Genomic DNA, 18,642 nt, shown 5'->3' on the forward strand with positions numbered 1-18,642 from the left:
ACCTGATACCATTCCTGGCCTCTGTGGGTACCAGGCATGTATATTCTATACAGACATAGATGCAGGAAAAATAGTCATATACATAAAATAAAAATTAAAAACAAAACAAAGTCTGCCCTTTTTTAAAAATACTAGTAAGAATATTAAAACTTCTTTAATTTTGAGGAATGTGAAAACTATCACGTAGTCTTATGAATATATTTAGCTATGAATTTGTCTTTTGAGGAGATTTTAAGGATTTTCCTTCGTTTGTATGAAAACAAAAATTTTTACCCTCTTAAGTCAATTCTTTTGAAGATCTTGGAAGGACCTGAATCATTTGAATGTTTGTATGTGATATTTCTCCTTACAAGAGTTTGAAAAATCTATCAGCTGGGAAGGAAAGCTGCTTCTGTGTTACTTTAAACTCACACTTTGCCCTCCACTAGTTAGGCAACACAAAGAGTTTTAATTGGTATCAGGCTTTGACAAAGGAGTCCTAGGCATATTTTATCCAAATTAAAAGCATGCCAAATTAGTGTCGGAGGGAGGCAAGACAAGTCAGATGACACTTTAGTACTTAACAAAAACCTTATAAAACCTGCCATTTTTGTTTGCTGTTTATACTGTAGCAGTGTATTTGGTTGTCTTACCATTTAAGTATGCTACTGAGGACAAACCTGTTGCCTCTTATGGAATATTCACTTCACCCCATTGATTCTGGCATTTCTTGGCTTTGTACTCGTCTATGTAAAGCTCATTGGAATGATATACATGGGAATTTAAGATGTCAACCAAATTTTCACTTGAACATTAGATGTTCTCCCTTCTTTGAACCCCAAACACCCTATTATTCCTCTCCTTATGAGAACCTTATCTGAGGGAAGAAATAACTCCCTTTTAAGAGGAAAAACACAACACAAAGAAAAATGAATCTTAAAAGACAGGTCTGTTAGTTGGAAATCATTTATTGCCTCTATAAAAGTTTAAATAAAAACTCTACAAAAATTCACATTACAATCTGATATGGTTTTAAGGAGATAATATGTTTCAGAGGTAGTACCAGTAAAATGGGATGCAGGATTGCTAAATGGAATTACTCAGTAAGTTAATGCAAAATAAAATTTCAATGAAGAACAAAATATACCCAGTATACAATTTAATGGAACAATCATAATTGTATTAGCATGAAAATATCCCTTTCTTCTCCCACCCCTTGGCAAATCTGTTCTTAATAAAGGCTTGTTTATGTCAACTGTAGGTTCACAAGTTAGTAGGCTTCTCATTAGAGCATTATAAAGCAGAACTTGGCAAAGGGCATGGCACAGTGCTGTCTGTCAAGGTTAACAACAACTTAAAAACAAATCTAGCCACCATTTAGAAACAGTGGCACAGGTAACACTTCAAAGCACAAAAACTTTTTTTTTTTTAAATTCGGGGGATGTGATTAAAAATAAATTTTGTTAAAAGGACACACCATTCCTGGTATTTCATCACTACCTCCTGGATAAAAGGCAGCAGTTAACATTTTCAGGATTTCGTTCAAAGGTGATTATAAACAATCAGGCTAAGTGGCTGAACAACCCTCCACAAAAAGGGAGACAAAGTCATTTTGATCAATCAGTGTCTGTTTATATAGGCCACTTAACATTTCTCTTACAAACTGGTAAGACTCCCTAATAAAAGGGCCCTAAAAGAAGCTGTCTCTGTCTTTGTAGAAATAAGCTCTTGGACATTTTTTGAGGTCCCGATATTAACAATATACTGAACACAGGATGTGAGTGGGCCACAGCATTTTCTTCTCCAATAGTAACAAACATTTCATACACTGATTACTGTTGCTGTGGAAAAGTCCTGTTGATAACTGACCTTACAACAAAACATCCCCAGGTTCCCTAAACAGGCCAATTTTCTTTTAACATTTTCTTTGCATGTGTTAATTTTCCTATTCTCCAGGGCAACTGCAATTTTCATTTCTTGCAACTAATTTTAGCTTCACTGAATGAGGAAGGTACCTTCTTTTTGTTGTTATTGTAGTTTCAGCGTTGCACTTTTAACTTGCATTTTAGAACATAACTATTCTCAGATAAACATTAGAAAGTCCTTGATATCCTAAAGTTAAGCATTTAAATGCAAGTAAAAGTAGGAAAAAAATTTCCCATTTACTTCTGCTTCTCGGAGTGATACTTCTGGTAGTATAAAATGTTTTTAATACTGTCAAGGAAATGCTAGTTAGTTGATTTTCACAAGTCAACAAATATGTTCATGAAAACAGCCAGCAGCTATTATTTTTCCTGTTTTTTAAAAACAATCTCAAAACCAAATCCACTACATATATATAAAAAATGTTTCCATTATAGTAGTTTCATGGTTTTCCTATTGAAGTGCTTGGGATTGAACCTGGGGGCCTTCTGTACATGCTAAGCTAGTGTTCCAATTTGATAATCATTTTATAATACTTGATCTTGACTTCTTCAAGGTCATTGCTATATTTTCAATCTGCCAAAGATGGTTGATTTTGCATTGACAAAGCTATTTCCTTTGTGTCTTGCTATAGAACACCGCCTTTTGGCACTTCAGGCGTGATGGCAGCATGGTGGAGCTGTAGGTGATGTGTGGAGGCAGAAAAAGAAAACTGTCAAGGGCCTCGACCATTGAGTAAATGTCTCTTGAATGAACCTGAGGCATCTGGTTTATTGGGTCAGCTGACAGCAGAAAATGAAAAGTAGTGTGGCACACGTGAAACAGTCCTCTGGGAGACAGAAGGAATAGCCACAACTCGTACCTCTGGAGCTCCTCCCCCAGAAGACAGATACGCAGAACAAGAATGGACCCCCGCCCCAACACACACATAGAGACTACTCTGACTACAGCTGGTCAGACCATGAGGGTTCTAGAAGAGGATACTCTTACAATGACAGCAGCATGGGATCACAAGGTAGGGACTGAGCAAAATGCAGAGATAGATCTGCAGATCATCAGAAACAGTAACAGAAATTTCCATATCCTGAAATGAGAAACCCAGGCTGAGGAATAACCCAGAGTTCTACTCAGGAAGAACCTACATAGAAGAAGGATGAGATGGATCTACTGCTCACCCACACTTGGGGAGCATATATTCCTCTGACAAAGCTCAGGATGATGCAGGAACAGGTTACAGATAAAAACAGCTTAGCAGAACAGAGGATGAGTTGGGAGGCCCTGAAGAAATCAATCAATGTTCTCCTCAATAAGGTCAACATCTCCAATATAAGTATTATTTATCCAAGAGCTCCTTCAAGAGAACACAGTCAGAGGGAGAGGATGGCTGTCCAGATCTGTTCTGCAATCACCGAGTGCTTCTCCAATCTTCTACTCATGCTTATGCAGCTTTGGTGGCAATGATCAACTCAAAATTCCCACAAATTGGAGAATTAATCCTCAAGAAATTAATTCTTAATTTTTGGAAAGGATATCAAAGGAATGATAACAACTACCTGGCTGCTTCAAAATTTTTGGCACATCTTACTAGCCAAAATGTGGCACATGAGGTTCTGTGACTGGAGATGCTCACTTTGCTTCTAGAGAGACCAACAGTCTTGAAGAGTGTTGAAGAAGCTATCAGCTTCCTCAAGGAATGTGGTCTCAAATTAAACCAGTTGTCACCAATAGGAATCAATGCAAACTTTGATGCCTGTGAAACATTCTACATGAGCCTAAGGTGGACAAAAGAGTTCAGTACATGATCGAAGTGATGTTTGCTGTACGGAAGGATAGATTCAAGGACCGCCCTGTTATTCTGGAAGGCCTTAGTGGAAGAGGACGGTCAGTTTACACATATGCTCTCCTTGGAGATAACTTCAATCTTAATGTTTTTAAGATGGGTCACAATTTTTATGGAGAATGAAGAGAAGTGTGAGGCTATTAAAAAAAAGGAAATCCTTGATGAAGGAGACAGTGATTCAGACACAGACCAAGAAGCTGGAAGTAGTGAATATAAGGAAGAGAAAGAAGAAGAAAAAGGAGAGGAAGGAGGTCAAAAAGTAACTATTCATGACACAACAGAAATCAACCTAGGCTCATTTTGTTATACAATGTATCTTACCATTCAGTCAAGTTTAGATTTTGAAGAATGTGCACACAAGTTGCTGAAAATGGATTTTGCTGAGACCCAAACAAAAGAACTCTGCCACATGAAACTTGATTGCTGTGCCCAACAAAGGACCGATGAGAAATTTTTTGGCTTGTTAGCTGGGTGGTTTTGTATGCAAAAAAGAGAATACATGGAATTATTTGAAAGTATATTCAAGATACAATCCAACAGCATTCATTGCTTAGAGACAAATTGAGAAATATTGCTAAGATGTTTACTCACCTTTTATATACAGATGCAATTCCATGGAGTGTTCTCGAATGTGTAAAGCTGAGTGAAGAGACCGTGACATCATCTAGTAGGATTTTTGTCAAGATCTTCTTCCAGGAACTGTGTGAATACATGTGACTTCATAAACTGAATGCGAGGTTAAAGGATGAAACTCTTCAGTCATTATTTGAAGGACTGTTACTCCAAGACAACCCACATAATACCCAGTTTGCCATCAATTTCTTCACTTCCATAGGTCTCTGAGGTTTGATAAATGAACTTCGAGAACATCTGAAAAGTACGCCCAAGGTGATTGTAGTCCAGAAACCAGAAGCTGAGCAAAAGAAACCAATCTTGACATCTCCATTCTTCAGAGTCTTTCTTGGCGTCTGATCCCTCTGACTCAGATTCTGACAGCAGCAAGAGCAGCTTAGAGTCCTCCAGTGAAGCAAGTGACTGCTCCTCCTACAGCTAAAGGTACAAGAAAGAAGAGACAAGAGAAGGCCAGAGGTAAAGAGTAGATAAGTTAGCCAGGGGCCACCAGACACGTGACAGGAGGTGAGTAGTCAGGGAGGACCAAAGGGAGGACTGAGAGAGCAAGGTCTGAAAGACACAGAGCGCAGAACTCACGAGATGCAGACTGGCAAGATCCCCTAGCAAAGCCCATGGAGGACAGAAGCCGTGAGAATAGTTACAGCAGAGTTGGCAATGGCAGAAAGAGAACAAGGCTCGCACAGAGAGCTAGAAGACAAGCATGGTGAGCCAGGGAAGAAGCAGCAAGAGTGAAGATTCTTTTTCTGAAAATTGGAAACAAAGAACATGAAATCAAGACAGTGATAATATAAGAAGAAAAGATCACTCCAAGCCAGGGGAGAGGAGTAGAAAGCATTCTGGTCATAAAGGAGATGACGATGACAACAGGTGTCAGAACGGTGCCAAGAGACACTGCGAAAAACCTAGCAGATAGAGAATCAAAGAGAAGTCAGGACCAGAGGAGAGAAAAGTCTCCAAAAGAACAAAAATAATTCTAATGACAACTGAACATACCTTACATTCAATCCAATGTCTTTTTTACATTGATGGATTGTATAAGTACATACTTGTAAACTTTTAAAGATGCTTTCTTTTTGACATGTTTTATAATTGATATATCTCAAGGTCCTTTGTGTAAAATCATAAAGAAAAGAGATTCAACAAAGGGGTAAGTCTTATGTTTTGTGAATAAAAGGAACAAATGTTTTAAAAACAAAAACAAAACAAAAGAACTCTGCCACTTAAAATTTTTAAATGTTTTAATTCCTATGTTCATAAAAGATATAATCCTGTGGCTAGAAGAAATACACCAGGATAAAAGTAGTCCTATTAGACTGTTAGGACACATAGCTTCTATTTGAATGAAACTTTAAATAGGAATAATAGAACAGTTTATACATCCTTCCAAAATTAGAGATGTAAGATTCTTTCTAAGAATCACATCTATAAGAATCCTTCAATCAATTATAGCTGCCATTTGAAAAACTTTTATTAACAGACAGAAAAAGGTTAACAGGAAATGTTTCTTTGTGTTTTGAAGCCAGCTTTCCTCAGCCTACACAGTGCTGGAGTTATCGCTATGTGTCCTAGTACCCAGCTGAAATAATTTTTTATAGTCCATAGATTATTTAAAAATCCAGCGTCTGGCACAATATCTTTCCTATAGTGAGAACTCTAAGGATATTTTTAAATGTAGTGACACATTTCTAAGATGTGAAAAATAAATTTTTGTGTGTTAAAACACATAGGAAAGACTCACCTGATTTACTCTGCAATGAAAACCAACTACGAAGATTCTTAAACTGAAGCAGTTTAAGTTTATAGAGAAACTCAATGATACGAAAGAAAGTCACAGAGAGACATGAGACTATAAATGTGCTCATAATAAAAGAAATCCATCCTGGCATTTGGGAAACAAAGGCAGGAACAGCAGAACTCCAAGTCATCCTCAGCTATATTGGGAGTTAAAGGCCAGCTTGAGCTACTGGAGAATTTGTCTTAATTCTCCATATCATAAAATAATGGATTTGGTATTTGTTGTATAGAGTGAGGACTCTTATTTTATGGAGAAATTTATGTGACCGAAGAGCTTAATCTGAATGTTTGAGCTTCTGTTGCTCAGTAGTCTTTCCCCTGAATGGAATTTGGTTTGTCAGCAAGGAATACCAAAAGTTGTTTGCAAAGAACCACATGACTCTCAGTTAAAGGACATGTTTAGCTGACTACTGAAATATTTCTGCTGACAAGGAAGCCATAGAGGTTGTGTGGCAACAGTGTAAAATCAAACATTTGATGAACTGAATGGTCACCAATGAACTTTACTTGTATATATCGATGAGAAGGGACATTTCTGAGCTAAAGGGATTTATGAGGGTCTTTCTGTAATCATAAATTGGTATCAGTAAATTCTGAGACCAGAATAGCTGCAGTTAAGAAACTTATCTGAAAGTTGACAATTGAAACAGTTTTACAGATGCTTCAAGCATCTTTTGGGAATAGATAATAATTTAATTGTGTAATATAGTTCCATACAACCTAGTTACAAATACATGACATTGTAAGTTTAGGCAGAAACTAGTATTTTCCCATCTACAGACCTTAGTAATGCCATCTGGTATTCCAGAAAGGGAGATGCAAAAAGATGTCTACAGTCTGCTGCCATTTGGTACCTACTAATAGTAACAACTGGGTACCATGCCCATTTTCGGTGTGTATTCATAGAATAGCATCCAGGAGATTCAGGTCTTTGATCTATAATCAAAGTACTATAGTTCTTTTTTTGACATTATTGTTGGCTCTGTGCAGGCCTCATATGGAAATGAGGTAAACTTTGTGGCAAGGTTGTATGTCTAGAATTAAATAAAAACAACCAAATATCAGTGGCATACTTTGATTTCCTGTTTCAAAAATTTTAAGATATGAAAAATATTAAGAAAATGTTGGTAAACTTGAATATTTGTGCAATATTTTGTCTGACTCAATTATATAAATTTACTATATGGTAGAATATGAATCAGCAATACTATCACTCACTTTATACAAGAATTGAGATTAAAAGTGTTTTTTACAAAGTACAGTCTTTGTGTACTTAAATGTCTTGATGATGAGTCGACTTTTCAGAGGATTTTCCCCTTTCCCCAGTGTCAGGGGAGTACCAATAACTTAAAATTACATCCTATAATTGCTTCGATTTTCAATCATTATCTTAGGCCAAATTCTCATAGGAGTTGAAAAATAAATCCCAGGATTCATCCAGGTTAAATATATGATTAGGTCTGTTTTAAAATTTTAGCCCACTTTCCTGAGTAAAAATGTATATGAATCATAAGAAAATGAAGTAGGAAGAAAGATGTAATGGCTACAAAAATAATACTAACCAAGTGTTAGCAACTTAGTAATGTTGAGATGTGCTCATTTCTATATTTCTGAATAAAATTAAGATTCTTCTTAAAGAATAAGCAAAAAAAAAACCTTTCAGAAGTCAGATATAATAAATTTCATAGCTGAGTTGGTCAAAATTTATAATTTTCTAGGATTTTATAAGTTTTAAAAACAAACCATTTCAAGTATTTTACATGCTTCTTTTGTACTGTAGCCATTAAATCTTGTCATTCCTTCACAGCATACGTCTGTTTTAACAATGTGTTTTTCCAGTTGAAGACTATTTGGGAAACAGAGTACAGTTATCTTGAAACACACACCAGTTAGGCAACCAAGAGACTATATCATCTTTCCCACCCCCAATCACAAACTGTCTGAGGCATTTTTCTCTGATAATGAAGACACACTGAATGAGGTATCATCAGGATCTGGTGAGGCATGACTGAAATCCATCTCTTCTAATTCTGGAGGTAAATCTGACAGCAGTGCCTATGTCAAAAAAAAAAATCAATTGTGTTAGATTGGTAAGGAGAAGGCCTTTTTTTTTGACAATTTTATGTTGATAGTTGTAGTTCTTTTCTTTTAATTTATTATTGTTATTAATGTTATTATTAATTATTATTTATTATTTTAGTAAAGATAAATATTTATTTTTAAGGATTTTACACAATTCCTTACCTAAAACAGTAAGTTTTCATATATTAGGAAAGAACAAAATATTAGATGCCAAGTAGAGTAGAATCTTAGACAAAGGGGAAATCAAGAAGGAAATGAAGAGCTATTCTGATGATGCCAGTATCAGAAGGTACTATGGTTATAAACATTAACAACTATTTCAAACCAAGGACCCTTAGCAAAGGGTTTTCAAGTGATTGAAGCAAGTATTTTTCATGCTAGTTTTGTGTGTTCACTGCTTACTCATAAAAAGCTTACCATTCCCTTTCCTTCTTTATTGGAAATATTCATGCTTCATTGCCCTTTAAGGAAACCCACATTTTAACAAAGACCTATTTTGTTTTGTTAAAAGAATAAATGTAACAGTCAGGGGAGAAATTCTTCTATTTTACTATAGATAAAAGTTTAACAATTGGAAAAGACCATGTGGAGTTTTTATTTGTTTGTTTCCTTTCCTTAGACTGTCCATACAGGAGGCAAAGCACCCACTAAGGATAGCTCAATATAAGATATGGCTGTTTTAATGATGTATTGGCATATTTCTTTACTGGAACAATTAGGATATGCCAACATTTATGAGCTAAGCTTACCCATGTTCTAATTGTTTCATCTGTATTTGTAGAACATGTGTCTATACTAGAGAAATAGTCAACTTGTTTGTGGCTGACAATGCTGCTACCCATTTAACCATAAGAAATTGGACCTAAAATACCATAGTCGATGAGGAAATTTTTCAACAGCATTACTTGTATTGTGGGTTTGGGGAGATTAGTAAACAAGAAGCAAGAGAATAGAAACAAATGAAAGCTGACTAGAACCCAATTAAGGAGCAGAAAGGCCAGGGCATGCTGGGGAAACATAAGAAATATAGTGTTGAAATAAGATCTGATTCTCTTCTTCAATATAATAGTGACAATTATATATCATATAATTTTTGCCTTGTGGCAAGCAAATAAGAAGGAAACATTCTAGTTTTTGCCATGCTATATAAGAAAAAAACTAACATATCTGGAGAAAGTTATAATTTATTTTTGTATCACTAAATTACCCATGGATGTATACTGAAGACACCACATGCTTTCTGAGGTACTAAGTTGCAGTAATTGAAACATACCAATTTCTTCTAGGACACTGAGCTACTACTGCTGATCCAGTGCAGGTACAAAGGGGCCTTTGCTAATGCAGGCTGTTCAGAATGTAACATCAGTAGATCCAGTTCATGTTGCAGTGTTTACTCTACCATGTTAATAATGGAAAGATGTTCAAATTGGCACTGATTGAATAGGAGCTTCATAGATTGGGAAATCAAGTGAATTAGGAATTTTCATGATATTCTAAATTCTAGCCGAAAGACCCCCAAAATAGAGAAGTGGTATTATTTATTTCTTCTTTATTTCATTAGAACAGTTGACTGACTAAAATTGAGAATAGAATTTAAAATGTTCATTATATGAGGTAGTTCATAGCACTGTTGATGCATGGATTTCACTGCAAAATTATTTCAATATCTTACTGGACAGAAATACTGGGGACATTAAACAACTCTTTGTCAATGATTGAAACTGCCCTTTTCACAAAGATACAAGTAGACACAATTAAATGTCTTCTTTTCTCCCATCACCCATATTGCAGATTGAACCCAGGGTCTCATTTACTCTGAGAAAAACACTCTGTCAATGATTCACATCTACAGCCTCAATATTTTTTATTACATGTTTTTCATCAGTAACAAGTATTTTCGAGCTCTGACCAAATGCCATTTTTCCCAAGAGATCATTAACACTTTCTCCAAATACACGCTCAGTGTCTGTAATACTTACTCTAGGCTCTAAGATGTGAATGTAAAATTGATAATCATTCTTATCCTCCTTGCAGAGTGGAGAAATTGAAGTTTAAGAAAGGCGATCGATCTGGCTAGGATCACACAGTGAATTATCAGGGGAAGAAAGACCATAACTAATGACTTAGAGCAATGTTGGCAACATTATCTGGATGTTAAAATGGCTATTATTGATTTTAAAAAGACAACCTTTAGGTAATCTAATGTTTCAGTTGGGAAGTACCATATATATTTTTAAACCCTGGACTTCTTTATAGGGGCAAAATATCCCATAGATCACTTATCCAACTTATCCAAATAAAGATTAATGAAAGAAATACTGTATAGCTTTTAAAAATAAGAAGGTAATGGCAAGTGTTTCTATTTTACCATATAGGATAATGTATATTTCCAGAAATATCATCAGTTTAAGATATAAACTGGATTACTTTTGTTTATCACTACTAGTATCATGTGTGTGTGTGTGTGTGTGTGTGTGTGTGTGTGTGTGTGTGTGTGTAAATTATTTTTCTGCTTAGAGGCTATACACATGACCTTCCTGTCTCAAGTCTTTAAGTGATTATAGGTGTGTGTCACCACCATACCTAGTGTCTTTTATGCTTGGAGAAATTACTTTGAAATTCATTATACTTAAAAGTACAAGAATAACACAGTTTTTATTTAGGCTGCTGACTCTATAAGCTGTGACATTTAGTATAATGTGGTATCATTTTTCTATTTCAGCCCATGTTTTGTTCATATCTTACTTTACAAGTCTTTTATCAGAAGAAAACTAGAAAAAGAAAAGCAACATGCATGTTCCTCTCTTATTTGTTAGTAATCCTTGGGAAAGAATGAAAGTAGAGCTGAAGTTAGAAGTAGAAATTCAGACTACGAGTTTATACATTTTCAGACAAGAAATACATTATAAGTTAGTCTAAAGTTGGAGTCTATTTGTGTGTGCTAGCATGCGTGCGTTCATGTGTTCTACAGCTATTTAAAGCTATAATACTATTGGGGTTGTGTTCAATACTATCACTCGTATTCATTTAAAAATCAATTCTCTCTCTCTCTCTCTCTCTCTCTCCACCCCTAGCTACATGCTCTTTTCTCTCTCTCTTTTCCCCCTCTCCTATCTCTTCCTTCCCATGGTGATTTCCTTGGGGCCAGTGAACCCGCCTGGACTGAGCGTAGCTTACCAATAAACCTGTGGGTGTGTGTGTGGGGGGGGTGTGGGTGTGTGTGTAAAAAGAAAAAGCTCTGTATTTTAGGTTCTTAAAAAAACTTTGTTTTCTTTTTTTAAAATTTGCTGTGCTCTGCTTGCTTTTGTTAGTTTTAAGGTAAATTCTCAATTTATAGCCAAGGCTGAACTCAAATTCACAGCGCTTGTACTATCTGAGCTTCCTTAGTGCTGGAGTGACGGCATAAGCCACCATGACTGTTCTATAAACATGTTTTCAATATGCCATGAAATGTGTATCGTGTGTAATGAAGCACTACATTTAACACTAGCCCAGGCACCTAAAGGCTTCTGAACTGTGGTCTCTATATACGGTCAGAGTTGAAAGAGTAAACTTCATGAATCTGGATAAATAATAGTCATGCTGGCTTTAGCCCTTTGAGAGGACTCTTAGAGCTTGAATTTTGTGTTTCAATATAACAGTTAAATAAACAAAGATCTCTTTCTTTGAAAGAAAGGTGAATTATGGGATGTTCAGACATTAACCTATTCCCTAGAGATGTCTGGGATGGGCTATGCATGCATAATGTTCTTTGGGTATTTTGTTTTGTGGTATTTGGGGGTATATTTTATTTGGGTTTTTACTTGTGACATTTTTTGATGGATAAAATCTTCTCAGGTAATTTAGTAAAATATACCTACCTGCATTTCATACTATGCACATATAACTTTTCCGATACGGAATCAACATGGTGATATATAACTCAGCAACAAATCTGACATTTAATATTAAATATAATTTTATAGTCAGGCTTAAATATCCATATATTATTGTATTGTATGATATTATTTATATTATATTAATGTTGTCTTAAGAAAGACCTGAGGGCCAAACGTAATTTGGAAGGAATGTATAAACAAACAGCCACAGCAAAACACAAAAGGCATTCCATTGGTAGATGGGAAGACTCAAACAGTTTTACTTACATTGCAAAATGTGATACACTATGGTCACAGAGAATTTCATGAAGTAATTTCATGCAGTGATTTCATGCTTTCTTAGTGAGGAGCAACATATTATAAAACAGACTATGTCCAAACATTTGTGAGTTCCAGCAGCTGCTGGTGGATAAATAAATGCCTACTTTGTTTCATTCAGAAAAAGTCCCCCAAACATTCAGTCTAGTTATGGGTTGAGATAGCTGTACAAGAATAGCTCTACAAGAATTCTGAGGAATTTCTTGAAAACTAATTTCAAAATTTGGTTTTGTCTACTTAAAGGCTATCCTAAGATTAAGAAAATATTCTAAGCAGCTATTTAGAATTTGTATTATAGTAGCACACAGACAGAAATCTGAACCTCAAAAAGATATATGTATAAAAAGATCATAAAATAACCATTTGCACGATGAAATTCCAAGCTGGAGTGGAGACTACAAAGGAAGAGATATGAAGAATGCGAATATGACATGCCATTTTTCAACCTGACACATTGCGGCTTCCTCATCTCTCCTGGGACTTACCTGCTGCTGCTCTTTATCGTCAGCTTTCATAGCGAGGATCAGGTTTCTCACAAAAGTCTGGAGCTTAAAGTATTTTTGCTTCTGAATCTCTAACTCATTTTCAATGAATCTGACTTCTTCGTTCTACAGGAGAAAACATCAAGCAATAAAACTACCACATGTAAACTCAAGCCCGTACAGGTTTGATGAACAATAAAGTGCAAAAGCAATCACAGGATAGAAACAATAAAGAAAATAACATTTTACCATAAATAAAACACACGAGAAAATTATCCTGGTATGCAAAGGCTGCATTTTAAACAAATCATCAATAGAAAACAATTTGCAAATAGATTCCAGGAAGAGAGGGAAACAAGAAAGACTTATCTTCTTGGAAACAACTTTCCTATATCAAACTTAATTAGCATTTTGATTAGTGTTAAGGATAGAGTCCAATTAACCCCAAGAACAATAGGAGATGAAACAACATGAAGTATATTATTCACAAAGTCAAACTCTAAAAGTTAAAACAGTTATTTTGTACCAGGAAGGGACTGAAATTACTAAACTTTTAAGTATATATTTCACTGAATGTAAAATCTAAAATAGTAAAATGCCAACAATAAAATAGGAAGAGGAGGCAGAGGATCAGGAGTTCAAGTCCAGTCTTGACCGACTACTGGGTTGAGGCTACATGGAGACTTAAGTAAAACAACAAAAACAACAACAACAACAACAACAACAACAAAAAAAGAATTGAAAGAATCATTAGAAACATGCTCTAAAATTAAAATACAAACTACATACTGGAAGAAAATACTCAATTCACATAAAGGAAAAAAGATCAATTTTTTACATTTTAAAACTAATCAGACAAATGAAGGCAAAAAGTTCAAGCAGACATTTCATGAAAATTTTATATATTCAAATCATAACAATTTTCATTAAGGAAATGCAGATTCCACCTCACACCAGTGAGAATGGCGAAGATCAAAAACTCAGGTGACAGCAGATGCTGGCGAGGATGTGGAGAAAGAGGAACACTCCTCCATTGTTGGTGGGATTGCAGACTGGTACAACCATTCTGCAAATCAGTCTGGAGGTTCCTCAGAAAATTGGACATTGAACTGCCTGAGGATCCAGCTATACCTCTCTTGGACATATACCCAAAAGATGCCCCAACATATAAAAGAGACATGTGCTCCACTATGTTCATCGCAGCCTTATTTATAATAGCCAGAAAATGGAAAGAACCCAGATGCCCTTCAACAGAGGAATGGATACAGAAAATGTGGTACATCTACACAATGGAATATTACTCAGCTATCAAAAACAATGACTTTATGAAATTTATAGGCAAGTGGATTGAATTAGAAAATGTCATCCTGAAACCAGAAAGCTCTGGAATGTACAGGTATGTAAAATGTGACTGAGCTGAGGTCTAAGAAACTGAAAGGCATGTAAGCAAATGGTATTCCAAAGCATGTCCTCGGTGTGCTGTGTACCCACCTCCTAATAACTATAAATAAAATACCTTGGCAGGGTGGCTTTTGTGATCTCAAGGACTCTTCTTGTCACATGCCACACCTGGGAGCCCTGCTCCTGTTTGGGAAATCTTTAAATTTAATTAACCTAGTCTTAATCCAACTGCTGATAACTTAGCTTGATTAAAATCTACTATGTTATCTTCAATCCTATAATAATATAGGCAGAGGAATCTATAGCATGGTTTTTCCTCTTCTCATGATACCATAATATTTTAGTTGTGGTGGTAAAACAGGACTGTTTTCTACTTTCTCAATAAAAAAAAAAATTGAGGGGCTGGAGAGATGGCTCAGTGGTTAAGAGCACTGACTGCTCTTCCAGAGGTCCTGAGTTCAATTCCCAGCAACCATATGGTGGCTCACAACCATCTATAATGGGATCTGATGCTCTCTTCTGGTGCATCTGAAGATAGCTACAGTGCACTCATACACATAAAATAAATAAATAAATCTTAAAACAAACAAACAAACAAACAAAAGAAAATGTCATCCTGAGTGAGGTAACCCAATCACAAAAACACACATGTTATGTACTCACTGATAAGTGGATATTAGCCCAACATCTCGAATTACCCTAGATACAATCGGCAGACCACATGATGCTCATGACAAAGAACAACCACAGTGTGGATGTTTCAGTCCTTCTTAGAAGGGGGAACAAAAATATTCATAGGAGGAAATAAGGAGACTAAGTTTGGAGCAGGGACTGAAGGAAAGACCATTCAGAGACTGCCCCACCTGGGGATCCATCACATATACATACAGTCACCAAACCCAAACACTATTGCTGATGCCAAGAAGTGCATGCTGACAGGAGCCTGATAAAGCTGTCTCCTAAGAGACTCTGCCAGAGCATGACAAATACAGAGGTGGATGCCTGCAGCCAACCATTGAACTGAGAACTGAGTCTCCATTGGAGGAGTTGGAGAAAGGATTGAAGGAGCTGAAGGGGCTTGCAATCTCATAAGAACAACATTACCAACCAACTAGAGCTCCCAGACTAAGCCACTACCCAAAGAGTACACATGAACTGACCAATGGCTCCAGCTGCATATGTAGCAGAGGATGGCCTTGTTGGACATCAATGAGAGGAGAGGCCCTTGGTCCTGCCAAAGCTCGAACCCTGGTGTAAGGGAATGTCAGGGCTGGGAGGCAGGAAGGTGGTGGAACACTCTCATAGAAGAACAGGGAGGGGGATGGGATAGGGGGTTTATGGACAGGAAACCAGGAAAAGGAATAACATTTGAAATGTAAATAGAAAATATCCAAGAAAAAAAGATCTCAACATGGCTTGTAGGATGTCAGACAATAAGGGCACTTTGTAAACATTTACCATAAAATTCAAAATACTCTTAGTAATTCTACTATTAATCATTTAGTTTACAACAATGAAAACACACGAATTCTTTTGCAGCTTTATTTATAATAGCCCCCAAATGCAAATAGTTCAGGCTTCATTCCATATTGTTGTAGTTTGAATGTGAAATTCCTGCCTTAGGCTCCTGCCTTGGAGGTTGGGAAACATTTATGAGCTAGAGCCTTGTTAGAAGACGTGAGTCAGTGGCAGCTGTTGTGTTATAGGTGCTACCACTTCCTGTCTTCTGTCTGCTTGTGGATAATCCATGCAATGTGACCAAGCCCCTCATACCAAAGCCCTTGTGCCTTTCTGGTCATAATAAACAGTGTTTCTTTGAGCTGCACACCAAAACAAAACCTTAAATTGCTTCTTCTCAGGTATTTGATAATAGCAATGAGAAGAAGAAACTTAATTCATGTTGTCTAATAGGTACTTTGCACTATTTGACTATTAACCGTCTCTCGATCCTTTCAATGCAGGGTTGGGTGGCCACCATTCTATTCTGTTTCTTTGAGTTCAATTATTTGAGATCAAAATGTAAGTGGGAAAATGCCATATTTATATTTCTGTGCCTGGCTTATTGCACTTAGCATAGTTTATGTTCTCAAATTTTATTCATACTTTCACAAATGGCAAATATTATTTTTGTCGAAAAGTACATGGGGAGAATATTATAAATAATATGGTTCCCATAATTATTGAAAAGGCAAAATTTGAAATTCTTAATATAGAATAAAGTCCTCAAAGTGATGGATAAGTTAATTCACTTAATTTAATTATCTTACATGGTATTCATTAATCATATAACCGGTAGCTCATGAATATAAAAAGGTAAAGTTTGTCAATCTGCAATTAAAAAATAAATTATTTATAAAAATAAATAGAATAAATTATCAATCACCCTCCTTGACAAAAACTGTAGAAGTAGATGGAATATTCTTTCTAGCTAGAAACCTGGTCTGGGAATACAGCAGGAAAGGACTTTAAACAGGATTTGTTCAAAGTGCTTCCTAAAAACATATTAAGGTTAGTTGATTGTATGGCTATTTTGGTATTTCAGCCTGTATGGCTATTTTGGTATTTCAGTCAAGTGGCTGTTGTGGTATTAATCATATCCAGTCTGTGAACATGTTTCCTATGCTACTTATTAGTTCAGTTTAAATCTTAATTTATGTGATGAGACTGCTTCCTTCTAGGCCACTTAATAAGTGAAACATCTGTCCAAGCTAAATTTCTGTTCAGTCACTATACAACTAAGTTAAAAGTAACCATCTAAAGAAATTCAACATGCTTCTGACATGATCTGTTTTGCTAATTCTAAACCTTTCCTTTTATTAGAAGTTACTGAGTGTTAGTAAAATGAGGACCAGAAGATGGTTTTCACTGGTTTTGCTTTTGTTTGTTTCATATTTGATGAACATGCATGTGATATATGGATGGTATGTGTGGTATGTATATGCATATATGTGTATGTGAGTGCATGTCTGTGTTTTTTTGTGTGTGTGTATACATGTGCATCTGCATGAGTGTGTGTTTGTGTGTGCATGCGCATGCGCATGCAAGCATATATTTAGTTGCTCACCACCTGAAACAGGGTCTCTCACTGAACCTGAAAACCACTGTTTCAGCCATGTTCAGTTAGCTTTCTGTCTCTGTCTCTCCAGCGTTGCGTTTACAGGTATGTGTCACTAGGCTAGGCTTTTTGCGTGGGTGCTGGGAAACCAGACTCAGTTGCTCATGGTTTCACAGCAAGTACTTTACAGTTTGAGCTATCTTCCAGGCCCCTGTTTTGCTTCTGTTGTTGAGGTTTTTGATTGTTATTTCTATATTTCAGTCTCGTTGAGGCAGAATCTCATATAACTAGGCTAGCCTTGAACTTGCTGTGCAGGTTGAAAGTGCCCTTGAACTTCTGATCGTTCTGCCTCCACTTCCTAAATTGGATATATGTACCAAGCACACTAGGCAGAAAGTCATTTGAATACAGGCAGTATCCAACAGTGGCTTATTTGCACACACAGTCTTCCTGAGCTGTACTTATAGTCCATCAGAAAACATTTTAAAAGTATTAGTTCATATTTGCAAAAGTCGTGAAAGCATCTTTTCATATGCATATCTCTAATTTTCCATGCAAATATTTCCCTTCTTTGGTATTTGTAAAATGTTTAAAAAACATAAACAGCTTTAAGATAATTTAATATTACAGACATTTTCTTCTCAGAAATGCTTTTTGCAAGCCTATTAAATGCTTCCTAGTTTATAGGCAGTAATTTATGTGTACTTTAGAGATTTCCCTGAGTAAATGGAATACTTATGAAAGCATCGAGTAAGACTTTAACATTCACCAAGTGTTACAAAATAATGCCTACCTCATTTTGTTAAAAATCTCCCCTACATTCTCAGTAAATTGTTTATATTTTGCAAGATGATTGTTGTGAGACACAAGGCTTCAAATATGCCAGAGTTTTGATCTCTGGGAAGGCTATCAATGGCTACCAAATCTGATGTCCTATTTTATGATATATTTACTCATGCCACAGGTATTGTGTCCATCAATATGTCTCCTAAGGATTTGGAATTAGAACTCCCGGAGATATGGGTTTCTCATGATGTATATCAATCAGGAATGCTACCACATCTAAACTGTGTTAATAAAATGCACTATAGATATATTCTTTTAGATTACTATAATAAATCTCAAGCATAGAAGATAAATTCAATGTAGAAAAGTTTAAAAATGCTGTAGCCCCCAATACTAAATGAATTTATATAAATAAACACTTGGGAAATGGTATTAAGGTTATTTCCAGATGCATAATAATTTATTCAATGA

At 35.9% G+C, this 18,642-nt stretch overlaps 1 protein-coding gene and 1 pseudogene across 3 annotated transcripts in view; one reads left to right on the top strand and one right to left on the bottom strand.

The window, feature by feature from the left end:
• Nucleotides 1–929: 929 nt before the first annotated feature.
• The window catches only part of Hdx (highly divergent homeobox), a 147,984-nt gene continuing 130,271 nt past the window's right edge, over nucleotides 930–18,642 (bottom strand). For 2 of the 3 annotated variants that reach the window (NM_001395572.1, NM_001395571.1), the window contains 2 exon segments: nucleotides 930–8,224; nucleotides 12,933–13,055. In NM_001395572.1, coding sequence (NP_001382501.1) covers nucleotides 8,099–8,224; nucleotides 12,933–13,055 — 249 coding nt within the window. In that variant the 3' untranslated portion in view covers nucleotides 930–8,098. 3 annotated transcript variants of the gene reach the window in all.
• Nucleotides 2,864–5,346, top strand: Cwc22-ps2 (CWC22 spliceosome associated protein homolog, pseudogene 2; annotated as a pseudogene).

This window comes from Rattus norvegicus, chromosome X (genome assembly GCF_021556685.1).
Source record: "Rattus norvegicus strain SHRSP/BbbUtx chromosome X, alternate assembly SHRSP_T2T, whole genome shotgun sequence".
Classification (NCBI taxonomy): Eukaryota; Metazoa; Chordata; class Mammalia; order Rodentia; family Muridae; genus Rattus; species Rattus norvegicus.